Source organism: Paramisgurnus dabryanus, chromosome 23, assembly GCF_030506205.2.
Source record: "Paramisgurnus dabryanus chromosome 23, PD_genome_1.1, whole genome shotgun sequence".
In the NCBI taxonomy this organism is placed as follows: domain Eukaryota; kingdom Metazoa; phylum Chordata; class Actinopteri; order Cypriniformes; family Cobitidae; genus Paramisgurnus; species Paramisgurnus dabryanus.
In genome coordinates, this window is record NC_133359.1 from 19,322,451 (window position 1) to 19,340,835 (window position 18,385).

At 37.7% G+C, this 18,385-nt stretch overlaps 1 protein-coding gene and 1 long non-coding RNA gene across 2 annotated transcripts; both read right to left on the reverse strand.

Annotated features, from left to right (window-relative positions):
• Positions 1–236: 236 nt before the first annotated feature.
• Positions 237–17,022, reverse strand: LOC135787766 (mucin-6-like). Its single transcript, XM_073813402.1, has 4 exons — positions 16,954–17,022; positions 16,544–16,805; positions 2,839–2,944; positions 237–338 (listed from the first exon to the last, which is right to left on the reverse strand). Exons 1-4 carry the CDS (start codon positions 17,018–17,020, stop codon positions 237–239), a joined length of 537 nt encoding a protein of 178 aa, XP_073669503.1. The 5' UTR covers positions 17,021–17,022.
• Positions 3,410–9,192, reverse strand: LOC141281524 (uncharacterized). The gene is made up of 3 exons (XR_012335894.1): positions 9,155–9,192; positions 8,105–9,062; positions 3,410–3,886 (listed from the first exon to the last, which is right to left on the reverse strand). It is a non-coding gene; the product is annotated as an uncharacterized lncRNA (long non-coding RNA).
• Positions 17,023–18,385: the final 1,363 nt, after the last annotated feature.

Here is an 18,385-nt window from a genome sequence, read left to right on the forward strand (position 1 = left end):
AACCAGCATGCGTGCACTGTCGTGATATTTCTGTAAGCATGTTGCAGACACACTCTTGGTTGCCAGGACATTGACAAAGGTTGTCTGCCCAAACTTTCTCAAATGAACTCCGATCAGATGGCGACAGTCTTCAAACCCTGAACTGTTCAGATACTGCTTACAAATGTCAACCAGTGGGATAAAATTCGTATTAGGCACCCCAGGCAAAGGTAGCAGTTTTTCAGTACTTCAATACTTTAACATTTGTCATTGTACCTGTTTTTCACACTGATTGCTAGGGGGAAGTGGAACTTCTTCGCAGGGTTCAGCTGATATGGACACCTTCCATGTCTCTGGATCTGAGAGGAATAACACGTCATGCTAATTATACATGTGATCTATTTGTAAAGTTGACATATGAAAATGGCTTTTGTTGACTTTGAGTATGTGTTTGCCAAATGCATAAATGCTTAAAAAAAAAACACTATTTAAAACAAGTAAAAAATGTGATTCCCTGATTTAGCTGTTAAAATCCGTTGTTGCCAATGAAGTTTTCACAGAGTCCACAAGTCTGACCCTGGTACTTCTTATCAAGTTCAGTCTGGAGAAATTATTTATGTTTATTTATGTCTAAAATATTGTTTAATGTTAGATAAAAATGCTTGCTTTTTCAACTCAACGTTGGGTCAAAAAGAAACCAGGCCAGTGTTTGGGTTAAATTAAATGTTTATATTTGACCCAACAATTGTTAAAACCAGAGGTAAGGACCCCCAAATGTATGTAATTTATACAAGTAACCCTCGGGCAGGGCTAGTCCCGTTTTGCCCCATTGCTGGGATGAAAATAACCCAAGATTTTTTGTGTAAATATAAAAATGGATTCCCAATATAAATATTATAGTATGCTACCCTAGGACAAAATTCGAAATAAGCATTTGAAGTCTAAGTTTGCATCTGTAATCATTTCACTTTCTTCAATATTTGATTTAATGCTGTCTAAAACCAATATCCTGCTTAATGTTAGCATAACTGGCTTCATTACTAAGAGCAAACATGAGGATGAAAGGGTGTGTTTATGGGTTCACTTATACCAAAGAGTATAGAAGTACCAAGAGGCGAAACTCAGTTGCAGTTTTAACAGCAATCGCTAGATGGAACTGCTGTCTTGCTGTTGCCATTTTGGACTGAACCAACGGCTTAAATATGGGCATGGAGGTGTACAGGAAAAGTGTAAAAACACTCTTGTATACATGGTAAACTATTCAGTAGTGTCAAAATCCCTCATATATTTCGGACCAAAAATCGACAAATCTCACAGCCCAAACAGAAGTCATCTGTAAGTCTGTACATTAGCTCTCTCTTCTTAATGTATCAAATGTAACGTGTTGTACAAAGTTTTTAGCAGTCAGGATTAATACATTTTTTAAATAATTAAATAAAACTTAAGACTAAAACGTATAGAACAGCTAATATACTTCCATTGTCATTCTATTTGTAGTAAATGTGTGCACCTTATGTTTGCACAATGTCTGATTTGTTGTTTGTAATGCAGGCAGAAATGATATGGTGTTCTACTTACCATCACCAATTTTATTCTACATACCATCACCAATTTTATTTATTAACTGTAAATTTAATTATAAACCGATCCATAAGCATTATTTTATTGTACATTATTCAACACGCTGTTTTAGTATAGGCTATAGAGATATTAAAAACTAGAAACTATTATTTAGTTCCCTTAACCTTAACCCTTAACCTTTAAGCTTTGGAATAGGGGATTATCATGCTGATACATAATACTTCCGCTTTCAGCAATCTTTGTGCACATCCACTTTCGGTGAATGACTTATCACTCTATCGAACACTTGATGGATGACCCTAAATTTAGTTTTACTGCATCCCTGTTAAATTGACTTAAAATAACTTTTTCTGATGTACATCGACTAACTGAACAACATTCCATCACAGCGTGCTCCAAAGTGGACAATGGATACAGTTTCGTCTTCAAGAACTTCCTATACCACTACGAAGGTGAGTGGCTACCCCTGCTGAAAAAAACGGCATCAAACCAGCATGGGAATTATGCTGATCTATGCTGGTTTAGCTGGTGGTCACAGCATACCAGCACCAAAACACAACATATGCTGGTCATACCAGCATGGGATGCTGGTGCTAATGCTGGTTTAGCTGGTGCTTATGCTGGTTTGGTGCTGGTTTAGCTGGTGCTAATGCTGGTGCTGGTTTGATGCTGGTTTAGCTGGTGTTCACTAGCAAACCAGCACCAAAACACAACATATGCTGGTCTTGCTGGTATGCTGTTTTTTTTCAGCAGGGACTAGCAAGCTAGCTAACTAATGCTAGTCTGCTAGCACTACCATTAGTGTAGTCTGGTTCACAAAAGTGCCGTCTACAAACAAACGTGTTACCTTGTTATATTTTAAAGTTTGGCCTTTCATCCTGGCGAACCACTTTAATCCACTTCTTCCTTTCTCAATTCAGTCTGGAATCCATGAAAACTTAAGTAGGATTGGCGTTGTTTGTTCGACTTACAAAGTGGAACAGAGCAGTGACATCTAGCCTCTGTTTCAACCATTGTTGAACTGCGCCGGAAGTGGGCATGCATAAAGTTGACAAGTCCCGCCCACGAAACTCGGAAGCATGATAATTCCCTATTAGAACCGGTATCGTTCAATTCCATGACAGCTGATGGGTGCGTTTTTTGCAATGGTACGTTCTGTTGAGTTTTGACTCTTGGTACTTCTATACTCTTTGATTATACACTAGATAAAAAAATGCATGACATATTACAAAAGAACCTAAGCTGTTCTCAGATAGCAAGATCTGCAATGTAGCTTACCACCATAGAGTGATCTCCTTCAACAGTCACTCCATATTTGGAGATCTTAACACTCGATGAGCTTCCCTCGATTTTAATTCTATTCTGATTCATGGGAATAGATACCCTGCGAGAAAAAATTATAAAAAAATATATTTATATGGAGATAAATAAAATAATGTAACCCTACATTACATTACTACTGTCCCACATAGCAATTTTTCTCTGGCCCAGCTCCACCCCGTACAACCAGCTTTTGCTTGGCCCTTATACCGCAATGAATGACAGACCAAGTGTGGGCCAGATCTGGATTCCAAACAAGGCCCACACATGGGCCATAACTGGCCTAAGTCTCAGTCAGGTTAATTACCCATAACTGGCCATAGATTGGGCCAGATCAAAATATAACATTGGAACCAAAACATAAACTCAAGTAAACCATATCAACACTTCTTTAAGCAGAAAGGAGCCTGACACACAGGTGAACTAAACCAATACCCTATGAGTTCCACATATCAGCCTCAACAATACCATAACAATACCATACTAACACACCCCTCCCTCCCAGATAAATATTCACAAAAAGACAGTATTCTGGACAAATATTTAATTGTGTTAAACATCAAAGCATTGGCATCTGACATTTTCCAGTTGTACAAACAAGTTTCTAAAATAACATTCCTTTGTCAGTTCAGCAAAAAATAAATGAAAACAGAAATAAAACAGGTGCCGCTTTTTGGTTCATGATGTTTCAATTTAAATGTAACTTGATAATCCATGTTTCTAGTCATCAATTTCCACTTCACATAACACTTGAACATCAACGTTTATGGTCAGGAACAAGAAGCACTCTTCAAATGTCTCTGAAACAGTCACAAATCTATAATCGAACAAGTTGAAATTTGGACAGAGCTGTTAAACATCCATGCATAAAGCCTGTTAATCAGTCATATTGTCCTTCATCCTTTCTTTTCGGCCACCATCTCTGTCCAGGGCCAGACACAGCCATCTTTTAACGGTGGAATCAATTTTTTTATCTGTGGCGTTACACAGTTATGCCTCACAGCTGCTGAAAATAAGCACACATGGTTTTTAACTAACTTATGCATCATCAGGTAATGTGGCTATTGAATAAAATGCAATATTACAACAAAACCTGAACCTAGGACCTTTGAAAAAACATTGTACTGCTACGTGAAGGGAGGTTTGGCAGCCGATCTGTAGTTAAGATTGTATACATTACATTGTACACCTTTTACACAACATTGTATTGTAACATTGTATTGTTTTTTTTCCCATCTACCTGTATTACCATTTTTTTATACTGTTCTTCCTTCCCCCAGCCCCTCATTATTTGGATTGTCTGAAATTGTAAGCTTTGAAAGTCTGACTGTCTACTATAGACCGTTTCATTGGACACACACGCAGTTACGGGTCTGGACAGTACCCGCCTTTCATTCTCTGTTTTATGATCTGGCTAGTGGCTAAACTGAACAAATAACTCATCGAAAATAACAAATGTTTTGATTTCCTAAAGACGAGGGGAAACGGCATGGATCACTGCTACGTGAAGGGAGGTTTGGTAGCCGATCTGTAGTTAAGATTGTATACATTATAGAGTACACATTTTACACAATAACCTTAGCTCAGTGTAGTTTTTGATACACTTTACCAGAGCTATTCTACTTGTTATTTATTTCGCTTGTTATCAGTGAATGGGGCACATGATCGGTTTGGTTACAAACATTCCTCAAAATATCTTCCTTCATGTTCTTCAGAACAAAGAACAACATGAGTAAGTAAATATTGAGAGAATTTTTATTTTTAGGTGAATTATCCCTTTAAAGTGCTCTATTTTTTCACATACTAGTTTTGTACTAAATACAACAAAAATTCATGAGATGCCTTAAATATGAACTGAAATGTGGTTTGAACACTATTTCTGTAAAAAATGTATACCACTTGTAATAAACTTATAAAGTTACCCATCTTTCATACAAAGATGATTTAAAATTTACTACAAGTGGTACCTAAATACATTTTTTTAAATACATTTGATTATATTTTAGTTCATATTCACATACTAAAGATTTTAGTAGACAATTAGCACATGAAAATAGAGCACTTTAAGTACATTATAGAAGTGTACTTTTTCACCTGGGCATGCTGTACACACACAGTATTGCAGAACTTGCTCTAAGTGTGTATATTAAGCTCTCTATGTGTGTGAGAGAGATTTAATATAGGCTTTTTAGCTTATGATCTTTTGTATTCACCCATATCAACTCAGTGGGCCCTATCTTGCACCCAGCGCAATTGACTTTGTCAGTGACGCATGTATCATTCGTATTTTGCACCGGCGCACAGCGGGTTTTTCCCTCCACAGACGCACGTCGGCAAACTAGGGAATGAACTTGCGCTCCCTGGGCGGTTCAGCGCAAAAAAAGAGGCGTGTTCAGGCGCAAACCATCCCTGATGCTATTTTGCAGTTTCAAAAAACAATTGCGCCACTGACCAGAAAAAAAAAGTTTAAAGTCAGTGGCGCGTTGTGCGTTGTTCATTATGCTATTTTAAGGGTGCATGCTTGACCATAATGTATAGCGTGCACAACGCGAATACACTTTGCTTATTTAATCTACACAGATGCAACAGTTATTTTTGCAAATCATAAATTGTTACACTTAAAAATATTAATTCACGAGATAAGGGGAATCATAGTAGTGAGCATTGCAAATAAATTCTCATGCAAATAACGATTAAAATATTTCCATAAGTTTATTGTGTGGCTGTATTACGTTTATTTTATGTAAATAATAATTAAAATGTTTTCATAAGAAACCTTAATGTATATGAACTTGATTTGAAAGAGTACTTTGGGGTTGGACCTTGCTTACATTTCTTGGGTCCGATTTCAAAGCTCCCAAACCCTTTCAGCGGTGAGGGTGGACGCAGCGATGTCCTCTGCTGGCGTCAGGTGCTGTGTGGAGGCAGATCCACCTCCCGTTGCTGGCAAGCTTGGGATTCCCCCGTCTCCTGACATCATTGTAGCGCTTGGCGCAACGTCCTGGGGATGCCTATTTCCTCTCACGCCTGTTTAACCTACGCTGATTTGGGCGGGTTTCTCCCATCCCCATACAAAACAACTTCTTTGTCTTTGACTGCTCTTACAAGAACATGGGTCTCCTCGGCTGCAAACCGCTCCTGGCGTACACCTGGTAAATCCGTCATAATAATAGCAACCCGCCATGGAACTTGCGCCCTTGCGTTTAAAGGGAATGTTGGATAGCGTTCTGATTGGTTTATTTGACGTTACGCCCAAACCACACCTATGAATAATGAACCTACTTCAGACCAACCCCTTATTGACTTGCGCCCGGCGCAAGAGTTATTTCTCACGCCGGGAAAATAGCAACAGCGCCCAAGATACCCCCACAAACTCACTTACGCGTTGCGCTTCGCACTTGCGTTTCAGATCGTTAAAATAGGGCCCAGTGTCTTTGATCAAAGTGTTTTCATCCAGGAATCGTAAAATCTAAATCTACTGTATTCATTGGATCTTGCTCTTCCAACTTGCATTCCATAAAATCCATGTTGCCAAGTAATGAGCGTGCTTGCAGCGGGAAAGTAATTTAACCAGAAACAACAATTTCTAATTTCTTTCTGATTGCCTGGTAGAATGCCACTAGAGTAGGTTATGACACTACCTTTATGGTGCCTTAAACAATTTTATTTTACTTTACAATTACCATTTAAGATCTTTGTTTATTTTGTGTTTGGTTATGCAATTTGTGATATATTCATGATCATGATATACCTTTTTTGTTGAGGATCGTTATTATGTAGGGCCTGCTAAAAAGGAAAGGGAGGAGCTGACATTATGGAAAAAAGACAAGGACAAAGTTTAAACTTTGTCTCAGAATGTGATGTTCATAAGAATGAGATTCAGAACTAAAATTATAGCTTTGAGTTCAACTTGTGGTAATGAAGCAACAATATACTAAAGAGTTTAATTTGTTACAGATGGTGGCCCTTACGGGGAATGTAATTTTGTAAGAATATTAATGGAAAATTGATTATAGATCAAGTATCAGTTAACTCTGGTGAGCAGGATGTAACTGGCGCTGAGGGTGAGATGAGCAATGCAAAAATGAAATAGCCCAGGTAAAAGTGGCCAGTACCCGATATTGCCCATTCCTTTTGGTCATGGCCTACCAGGCCGCCTAGGCCACCTGCAGTACCTCCTTCATCACCCCCCAAACTACCAACTAACACATTCTAAATAGCTGTAACCCTTTATTGGCCAGCTGTCTAAGAGGTGCATTGCAGACCGTAGAGCAATTAGTCGAAGTGGGGTCTTTGGTGGAGAAGGATTTGAATTCAAAGAGAGACTACTGGGCTAAAGTGAATCAGCTCAAGTCATCAACTGAAGGAAAAAAGGGGCTTCATCCCGATTTGACCGATGCCCAAGGTCAACACATTTCATTGATACAATCAAACACTCCTCTACTACTCAAAGTGACAATAGATGTAGGAAATTATCATATTGAAGCAGTCATACACACTGGCTCAACGATGACTCTCATGCAAAAGCAATTATGGGAAGCTGTGAGGGAACCAGAAGAAAGGTTGCTGCAGAATTCAAGGAGGACGTTCATGGTGGCAGATGGAACAGCTCATGAGTCAGAAGGTAAAATCCACATAACATTTGAATGGCATGGAAAGAGGCGGACTTTTAACACATACATAATGGCCAATAAAAGCCTAGCATTCCCTTTTGTCCTTGGACTGGGAATGAACTGGGCGAACTGGAGTACAGCTCAATGTTGCTGCAATGAACTATGAGCTAAAGGTAAAAGGTTAAATTAGAGTATATCCATTTCTTCAGCAACCACAATGGGTGCAACCGTGTATTCTAAAGGAGCAATCAGTTACCACTTTATTTATGGCTGTGCAAAAGAATGAGGCTGAAGAACCTGAGACGTTGGCTTTGGCCACCGACATGAAAGACTTAATAGCAAGACATCCACCAGAAGTTTATGCACTCCTGATAACATGGACGACTGTCTGTTCACAAACTTTAGAGGGAGAACCAATCAAACCACTCATCGAATTATCACAACGGACGATATCCCTGTTCACTCAAAAGCCTGTAGATTTTCACCATTGAAGAGAGAGGTCATGGAGAGAAAGATTCATAAGATGTTACGAGATGGAATCATTGAGCCTATCCGATGCCTCTCATTCATGAAATATTGGAGTCTTTACAAGGTGTCCAATATTTTAATACCCTTGACTTGAAATCAGGATACTGGCAGGTTGAAATGGAATCAAGCAGCACGGAGAAAACAACCTTTATTACTTTTTTGAATTGTTCCATTTCCTGACCATGCCCTTTGGATTGAAAAACCCTGGTGCCACATTTCAGAGATTGATGGAGAAGGTTTTGGAAAAGCTCAAAGAGAAGCTGTGTTTTGTTTACATAGATGACATAATTGTCAACAACAACATTTAAAAGACCTTGAAACTGTTTTCCGGGAGCTTAAAGGGCTAACCTTACCCTCAACCTGTAAAAGTGCTGCTTCATGAAAACAGAGCTCAAGTTTTTGGGACACATGGCGTCCGAAGAGGGAGTAAAAGTTGACTCTGCCTTCAATTCTTCTAAAACAACCTCCCGTTTTACAAGATGGACTCTGAGACTTCAACTTTTTTACTTTCAAGTACAATACCGCAAGGGACAGGTGAATGTAGTGCCCGATGCATTATCAAGAGTTCAATGCCACGGTCTCCCAGTAATCATGTATGTTAATGAGAAAACCTCCTCTTGGAGTCTTGAATGAACAACCATTTTATGGCAAAAATATTAAAAGCCCAGAATAAGAATTACCTGGTGGCCTGATGTTCGCAAAGATGTGTGGAAGCATGTAAGAGAATGCACGGTTTGCCAAAAGTACAAACCTGCCAATACCAAACCCTCTGGTTACCTTCAATCCACAGAAATAGATGAGCCTGGATACATGTTGGGGATGGACCTTATGGGTCCCCTTCCCAAGAGTAAAAAGGGAAATGTGTATCCTCTGGTAGTTGTTGATTATTTCTCCAAGTGGGTAGATCTGTTCCCCATCAGAGATAGCAAAACCAACCACATCTGCCAGATTCTTCTAAAGGAAATATTTACTAGATGGGGAGTTCCAAAGTTCCTTTTATTCGACCGTGGACCCCAATTCCTAAACCAGCTGATGGAAGATCTGTGCAAAAGATGGGGCATAACAAGGAAGGTCACCAAAAGTTACCATCCACGAACTAACCTGTCAGAGCGATTCTACAGAACCATTAATACCATGATTGCATCCTTTGTAGGTGAAAACCATCGTGAGTAGCTGGCAGAATTCCGTTTTGCTATTAACTCTGCTCCCAGTGAGACCACAGGGCACTCACCAGCTGAAATAGCACTGGGCAGGTGATTGAAGGGTCCATTGGAACAATTGATTGCTCCTGCCCCTAAAATGGGTTGAGAAAAGCACATGCCAAACAAGCCAAGTATTATAACGCCCAACGCAAACTCATGCACTTCTTAGAGGGTATGAGTTCGTTCCCATCCAATATCCAAAGTAGATGGGTACTTTTCATCCAAATTGGCCCCTAAATGGGAAGGCCCCATGAAGATTAGAAGGAAATTGGGGCCAGTGAACTACTTGAATGGAGTTGAATGGAGTTCAGGGGAGAAGATGGACAATGTGAATGTGGTCAACATTAAACGGTAGTTTGGGGAAAATATCCCAAAATAACCTCTGTTTGGGGGGGACCCTATGACACTACCTTTATAGTGCCTTAAACAATTTTATTTTACTTTACAATTACCATTTAAGATCATTGTTTATTTTGTGTATGGTTATGCAATTTGTGATATATTCATGACCATGATATACATATTTTTGAGAATCTTTATAATTAAGGGCCTGCTAAAAAGGAAGGGGAAGAGCAGTGATTTTGGAAACAAGATTGTTTGGTGTGGCAGGGAGACAACACTGTGTCTTAAGAGTAGCAAAGCTTTTTCATGATTTAAGAAATTATCCCTTAGACGTCATGTGATATGTGCATAGAGTAGAGCCTTTTTACATGCATTTCTTTGGACTAAGCACTCTCTAAAGGACTCCCGGCACTTGGAGATTTTTTTGCTTGGAGATTTTCAGTCTGTGAAATACTCTTCTCTTTTTGGAGATAATCTCAGAGGACATTTGTTACTTTTTTTTCAAAGCAGAACAACCCTTGGACTGATGAGTATAATTTTTTTATTTGATTTCTAGAGACTTTGTGTCTGCAATGATGAGATGTGTATGTGTTTGTAGACTATGGGTTTTTGGGGATACCATGTCACTTTGTGTATAGCCGTTTCAGATTTGTTCCCTTCATATATTGTTTAATTTGAATTATATAAATGTTTGAAGAGTGTAAACTTTGTCTCAGAATGTGATGTTCATAAGAATGAGATTCAGAAGCAAAATTATATATTTGAGTTAAACTTGTGGTAATGAATCAACAGTATACTAAAAAGTTGAATTTGTTACAAGGTGTGTACTACTTCATGTGTCGCTGTAAGAAACGACAAGCAGATGACATCAGACTACAGCGAGAGCGATATGAAACCAAACTCCTCCGAAAGATCTCTTGCGGTTCTCTGATGTCATCTGATTGTCATCTCTCGCAGCATTGTGTAAAGTTGAGCACACCAAAAAAAAAAAAAAAAACTCACAACAGCTGAACTTGACAGAATATCAACGGTTACAACCCTAACTTGCATCATTTGCCAAAGACGATTACATTTAAGTGACATAAGACAGTTACTGACTTTGTTGGACATGTTAGTTTATTGTATTTACATCACCTTGAATAAAATTGAGTTTAAACAAGGTCACTTGTGTGCAATTTTTAAATAGAACAATTAGCAATCATTTTGATAGCACGTGCAAACATCAGTCAATCATTAAATCCATAAAAGTACTTAAGTAAACTTTAATAAAACATGTGTTCACTTACCAACTCTGCTGGCTTTTTCCCAGTTCAGTTCAAATGACCGTTTCAATCACACTCACTTTTCAAATTCTGTTCAAGACAGCAGCGCCCGCCCACTTTTCGACATACAGGTTCCGGGAGTATTTTCATTCACTTTTCCTCATTGGATATTTGTTGCTTTGCAGCGTTATAAGCCATTAATCATGTACAATATTCAATCTGAAATAAAAAAATATTTGAAAACTTGACAAAAATACAAAAGTATGAGACTGGGTTACAGCCAACTGGGTAAATAAAACTACAATCCTATAAAGCACTGCAAATGCCTTTTGGCCAACTTTGCTCTGATAGGCAAATTTCGCATATCCGGGTTTTTGAAATCCTGACTGGCATGAGCCAGGTTAACAGATGCTGATTCATGTGGAAGCTATGCGTTTCTGGAAAACCTGTCATGAATGGCAACACGTTTCTGTCATCTCTCAAATATATTTAATCTTTTAATCACATCTGTTAAATTTGTCATCATCTTAATATATATTAACCACCTGGTAATAGAGTAACCATAGAGTAAGTAGAAATGTGCAACGCAACAACACTAATGAATTCATTTCATAGTTAATTTGATATGTAATTAAATAATATGTGGTGTTAAATTATGTCTTATAGTTTAATTTAATCTGTCAGGATTAGATATAATATTGAATGTAGAATTTAATATCTAATAAAAAATCTAAGTGGAAAATGTAAAAGTATGTTAATCAATTACAGTTGATTTTCATAATTTAGATAATTAAATATGTATTGTTGCCTTAACTTGAAGACATAAGACCCAGGATGTAAACAGGAAGATAAAAATATCTTGAATTTTAATCAAAAATTTTTTTAAAGTAGGTCAAGATCGGCTATACTTATGTGGCCCACATAATACTCCATTAGACATCTGGCCCATGTGTTGGGTGCCGTTTTCAACCCAGTGCCATCTCTGCCAAACCCGGGCCATGTTTGGCCCACATGCTATTAGCCAGTGCCCTATGAATGCCAGCTATGCCAGACGAATGCCAAGTCTGTGCCAGATTTGTTTGCTGACTAGGGTAATATATAGAAACAAATACAGTGCAGTGCAAAAAATATGTAACAACATTATAAATGATATTTATAACAAACTTTCATGTGAATTATGGACAGGATATGTTGTTTTTAACCAAACATATTAGTATATAATTTTAAATAGTAAAATGTTTTAAATCAGGATTAACCCTTTATATGAATCCATTTAAAAAAGTGTATTTTATGTGGTGTTTTATGCATGCGTATGATGAAACGGTCTATAATTGCATTGGATAGGGCCCCATTTTTAAAGCCTTAGAAGACATTAAATACATGATTGGTTAATTTTTTTGTTATAGATGAATGTGCTATACAAATGAGGCACTATGCCATTATGAAGCTGAAACGCCAGGATATTGTTTAATATAATTCCAACTGTGTTTGGCTGAAATATGTCATATACACCAAGGATCGATTGACGATAAATAAAATATTGGCTAGTTTTCATTTAAGTACATTATTTTCTTTCATTTTAAAGACTTTTGGTGTCTGCAGCCCTATTATACTGGACTATATAGCTCTGGGTTATATGAATGTTGCAATTGTTATATAAGATGCAAATAATCCAACCTTTATAAGCCAATTATTATAGCCAATTTTATATGCAATCCTTATGAACAATAGAAACCTGTTTTTGTTATTTTAAGCTTCTTTTGTTATTTTATACTCCAATATTAAATCCCTCCCACTCCCAAGTGTTTTGTCTATATACTCCAGTGGTTCTCAACGTTATTCCTGGAGGCCCACTGCTCTGCACATTTTGTATGTCTCCCTTATTTAACACACCTGATTCAAATCATCGGCTCATTAGAAGAGATCTTATGAACTGAACTGATTGTGTCAGATGAGAGAGACATACAAAATGTGCAGAGCAGTGGGCCTCAAGGAACAGAGTTGAGAACCATTGTTATACTCGATGGAAAAGCTAACCAAGCCAAAGTGAGGTGAGCTGACCCGACCTTAACCGTGGGGAACTATGCAATGGAAAGCACTTTAGAGTGTTACTTTAAATAGAGAAATGTTATTAGTATATTGATTCAACCATCCTTGCCTACCATCAAATAGAAAGAATAGGCAAAAGGTACTTAATATCTGTACTATAAAAAACAGTACAATATCTTAAAAAAACTTCACCGTGTTAACAGTATGTTACATAACTGGTTGGTGTTATGTATGACAATGCTAAGCTTGTTTCTGGCTATGTGAAGAGGTTAAAACTGGTAATGTTTTATTTACAAGTCAATTAGTGGTTTCACTCCTTATTTGTCTTTCAACTTATTTATTACAAATGTAGTGGATGGGTACAACCTAATGCTTTTTGGTTTTGGCTTAATCATTAAAGAATATTTGAGTTTGATTAATCATATTTTATACAAGCAACACACACATCTGCTACAAATGACCATTTTAAGTTTGTTTTTAGTACTTACCATTCTTGGACAATTACACCAAACATGACAGAAGTGCAAACGTTACAACTAACTGTGCATTCACACCAGCCGCGGAAGAGGCGGCAAGCGCGGATGATATACATGCTAAGTCAATGCAAACACGCGATTAGGCATCCTGTGGCGCGGTACACGCGGTAGCCGCGGCGCGGATGTCGCGGAAGGCGCGGGGCGTTCCGCACGAATTGAGCGTTGCCGCGGGAAACGCGCGAGTTCAAAAATCTGAACTTTGGCGGAATTCCGCGCCGCGTTAACCAATCAGGAGCTTGCTGTAGTAGTGACGTGATTACAGGAAGCGAGCGGAGTGGTGTAGTCTCCGCGGAGTCGCAGAAGCCCCTCCCATGACGCGGATTTCCGCGTGAATTTCTCGAATGACTAGAATTTCACCCGCGGATTTCACGCGAGAATGAAGCGAGTGAACTCAAATGTTCAAGCGTCCAACTAATGTTGCCGCCTCTTCCGCGGCTGGTGTGAACCCACAGTTACACTCTGGGGTCGACTGCGGCGTGGGCGCCGCAAACTCTTTATTTTTCAATCACTCCGCAAAGAGACTTAAATTACTCTGCTGAGTTTTGACATACAGATATGATTTATACATCATTTAAAACGTTAAAGTGTCTAGTTTTTTTCTGTCCACTCCCAATAAAAAGAGAATGTTGTGCTTTTCGCAAAATTAAGAAAATAAACATGATGCCCGTTTTGTTCTCTCTCCCTCAGTGAAGTCCTTTTAGAAACGCGTCAGAAAAATAAACTGTAACTTAACGAATACTACAAAAGATAAATGTCTACATAATGCTTGGAATGTCTCCTTTTAAATGATGTAAGTGAGATTGAAAACAGATATTGTCATTCGGTGTAAACGGAGGAGAAGTACCGTATTTCTCCAGTTACCTCATTATCTGTAATGAGAAGAGATCGCCACACCCCCGCGCCATTGAAGTGAATGAGCAGAAACATCCATATGCATGACTCCTGCCTCCTGCAGTCAATGGATACGCAATACATAATCCAGTCTCTCCACTCCTTGTTCTTTTATCCGAGTGCACCAAACATGACATCTAAATCCTTATTTACTTGCGTATGTGTGTCAGTATCTCCAGACGCGAATGTTTTCTTTGTCTTCCGTCAAACAGTTGACGCGACGGGAACGCACATACACAAACACGCGAGTCAGGAAACTCGACGCGCTTTTTCGTATTCTTATAAAATATGCGATTGCAAACAGTACAATCCTTATTTAGTTGCGTCTAAGCATCTCAGCACCGCAAGTTTATTAAACTCAGGATCACTCGCATGTGCACACGTTTACTGCATTCATGATCAACACGTGAGGTAATGGCGGCGGCTGTAAACAAACATTGATAAGTTTATCACGCTTGTCCTTTGTTGTGTTTCTACTATAATGATTACAAAAACACCAATAAGAGTCCAGATAATGATAGGCAGTTGTTCTTTTGAGCTTTTTACTGCACAAAAGTAAACCTCTCGCTGGCCAACCAAACACTAACCCTGTGTTGAAGTGTGTTCATTTTACGATGGCCAAACAGTATGTTTACCATGATTAGGCTACTATGGTTTTTAAAAGGTAACTTATACTTATGAAATTAATAGAAAATATTTCAATAGAAATATATATATATATAATGTGTGTGTGTGTGTGTGTGTGTGTGTGTGTGTGTGTGTGTGTGTGTGTGTGTGTGTGTATTTACATTATATTAAAAAGTAAACCTTATCATGGTTTTACTACAGAGAAAGTTACATTCCTGTTGAACATCCCCACAAGGCTCATTATGTGGCTCATTATTCAACTCTTTTGTCTCTCAGCTGTCAATCACTGATTATTCAGGAGCTTTCCCGCCTCCATGCATACAGCCGTTCCCAAGCAAAAGTGTCTTAGAAATTGTAAATCAATATCTTGCTTTATGTGATTGAGTAGGCCATATGATTTTCACATCACTTTGAAGAAAAAACTCTAGACTACTAGATCCTGTTTTGAAAAGTCTTGGGAAAACATGTTTAGAATGAGTTTTGTGGAGTTATATCAGTGACTTAAAATTTTTGCTTTTTCAAAAACCACGCATAAACATTTTTCTCTCAAAAATACAAACATGTACATACATGTTGATTATATGATATTGTAGCCTAGTTTGTGCTGAACACAGTGCTATGAGACTTTTGCCATTAATATGGTTTTAAGCAACTGAAAAAAGCATAAATGTCAGTGCATGTCAAAACTTCCCCAGGGCCCTAAAAACCCCTTAGACCCCAGAGGGTTAATTGTAACAGGCAGGGGGTTAGTTATAACACTTGATAAAATATTTCAATACTATTTTGTCTATATACTTGAAGTGGATATTGTTTATATATCTGTCTATAATAAACAGGTATCTACACTTTTCATCCCTTATATAACCATAGTTCAATTATAAATGGATACAAATGTCTAAATATGTGAAAACAGCAGCACAATTATGACAAAAAAAAAAAAATATATATATGTGACCCAGTCTGTAAAAATCAAACTTAAGTCTCAAAATCAAATTCAGAGATAATGAAAATCAAAGTTGGATTTTAGCCATTAATTTCATTATGATTTTAATCTTTGACATTACCTTATTCAATCAATATTAAAGATATGAACAAAAATAAATTTGGACACACAATTATTGATAAGACAGGCACATTTATTTTGTTGTCAGCCAGCAATCAATAGTGTGTAGCCTATTTAAAACAACGGCAAGCATTAGCGTTACAACTAACCCCGCTGGGTGAAAATATTTTCAAGCCTACCAAAAAGTTGCTAAGAGCTATTTTCAAATTATGCTATGTTTTAGTCAACAAGACACTGATTAAGATGATATAAAATTGGTTTTGTTATCTTACACACCCAACTCAGAAACATAAAAAACATATGATGAAAAAATTTACTTACATGCCACCAAAAACCTCTTTAATCAATAACTAATATTTTTTTGTAATCAATATTGTACTTTGGTATTTGTTGCTGTCCTATTGGCCAGGTCACATTGTTTTGCTCATGGCATTAGTGGTCATAGTGTAATGATTGGTTTAACTAGATATTAATACAATTGTCTAAACAGAAAGGTGCAAAACAGTAAAGGACATTTTTACACCTTTCAAAAATGTAAAGATAAACTCACACTTGGTCGTCCATGAAGATGTTGCCTTGACTAAATTTGATGGACGTCCCCTCCAGCTCTAATGTGACTGAGGTGAAAGTAACCGAGCCATTCACAATTGTTCTTTGCATTTGGATGTTAAAATCTGAGACATGTGTGTCACACATCCCAGCCAGAATGTGGTTACATGTGTCAGCCATTTGATAGAAATGACCATCAAAGGTCCTGAAGTGAAAATTTCCCCAGGTGCTACAGATGGTGGATTGATGATCCGGATTAGGTACTGCCAATTCAAGAGAGAGCATTTATTAATGTTTGTTTGTAGTAGTACACTTTTAGTGAACAAATATGCACAATGTAGTTTTCTAATCACTGTAAAAACTGAATCAGGCTATTTCAGCGTTTAAAAATCTATTTTCAATTTTTAATACCTGACGTTGTCACCAGATTTGGCACAGTGGGGGAGACTGAAAATAGAAGACAAATGAAAATTGTCATTGTTTTGCCATATTCTTTAAGCTATGTACTGTTAAAAGTAAAAGTTGGATTAATTTTACATCAGTTGTAAAAAAATGATGTTTTTTTCAACATAATTTTTTTAACTATAAGTGAAAAATATAAGTTGGAAATATATTTTAGGTGTTGAAGTAATTTTTACAAAAGTTAGGTGAAGTTTTTTCACCTTAAAATTTCCACGTAAAGTAAGAAAGTATAAGTTAAAATATTATTATTAAAAATATAAGTAATTTATCTATTAGTTGGCAAGTTGAATTGTAGAAACAGTTGAAATGACCCATCATAGTTTATGAGGTTTACTTAACCAGTAATTAAATTGTATTTAATGTATAGTTTAAGACACATACAGTGGGATCCAAAAGTCTACCATATAAAAATCTTATTTAAAACATTAAACGCTGTGAATTTGTTGAAACATTGTGTGAACAGCGCAACAGCCCATGGGTTTGAACCCACACTGGAACCCCATTCACACAGACCTTTGGTCCCAGAAAATACCCGTAAAATTGCCAGACAAGCATCTGTGTGAACACAAAATCGTCCCGTTAATCTTCTGGGATCGTTGCCGGAAAGAGGACCTAGTCAGATATACGGAAAACCCTCTGTGTGAATAAGAAGCTGAAAGAATGCCGTAATGGGCGTGTCGTACAAAAGTTATGGTTCAGCTCCTTAAAACGAGAGATAACATGCATATAAACATTCACCACGAGAAATGTTGCAAACTAGATTGAAGCAGTTATCAGGAAATGATAAATGAGACGCATAAACAATGACGCACGTGCCGTAGTGAGGACGCGCTTGTCATGGCAACATGAAGTTGGTTCAACTCTTTAAAATGAGGGATTTACAACATTCACTACGAGAAATGTCAGCAAACTGGACTGAAGCAGATATCAGGTTTGTTAATAGCTTGTTACTTACTGCGTTGAAACGGATATCATTCAGCAGCATAAAAGAATATCGTGTCACATGCTCATTTGAGCTATTATTAACGAAAATACCCGCGTGTCATCCCAACAAGATATATCGTTCAGCCTCTCAAATTGCGGGTTTTAAATGCATATAAACAATCACGATGAGAAATGTCTGAAAACTGTATTAAAGCAGAGATCAGGGAGCTTGTCAAATATCCACTCTGAAGCTGAAATCATTCACCAGCATAGAACTGTGCGTTCACGCGCTCCTTCATAGTCTTATCATAAACAAAAATGCACCTGAGTGGTTTCTGGAGAAAGAAATAATAAATAATATGCAAACTTCAGACGCTGCGTAGAAGAGAGGGCGGGACTTTCAACGGGTCATGTGTCTTCCCGGGACCATCAGATGCAGGGTAATCATGTCAGTGTG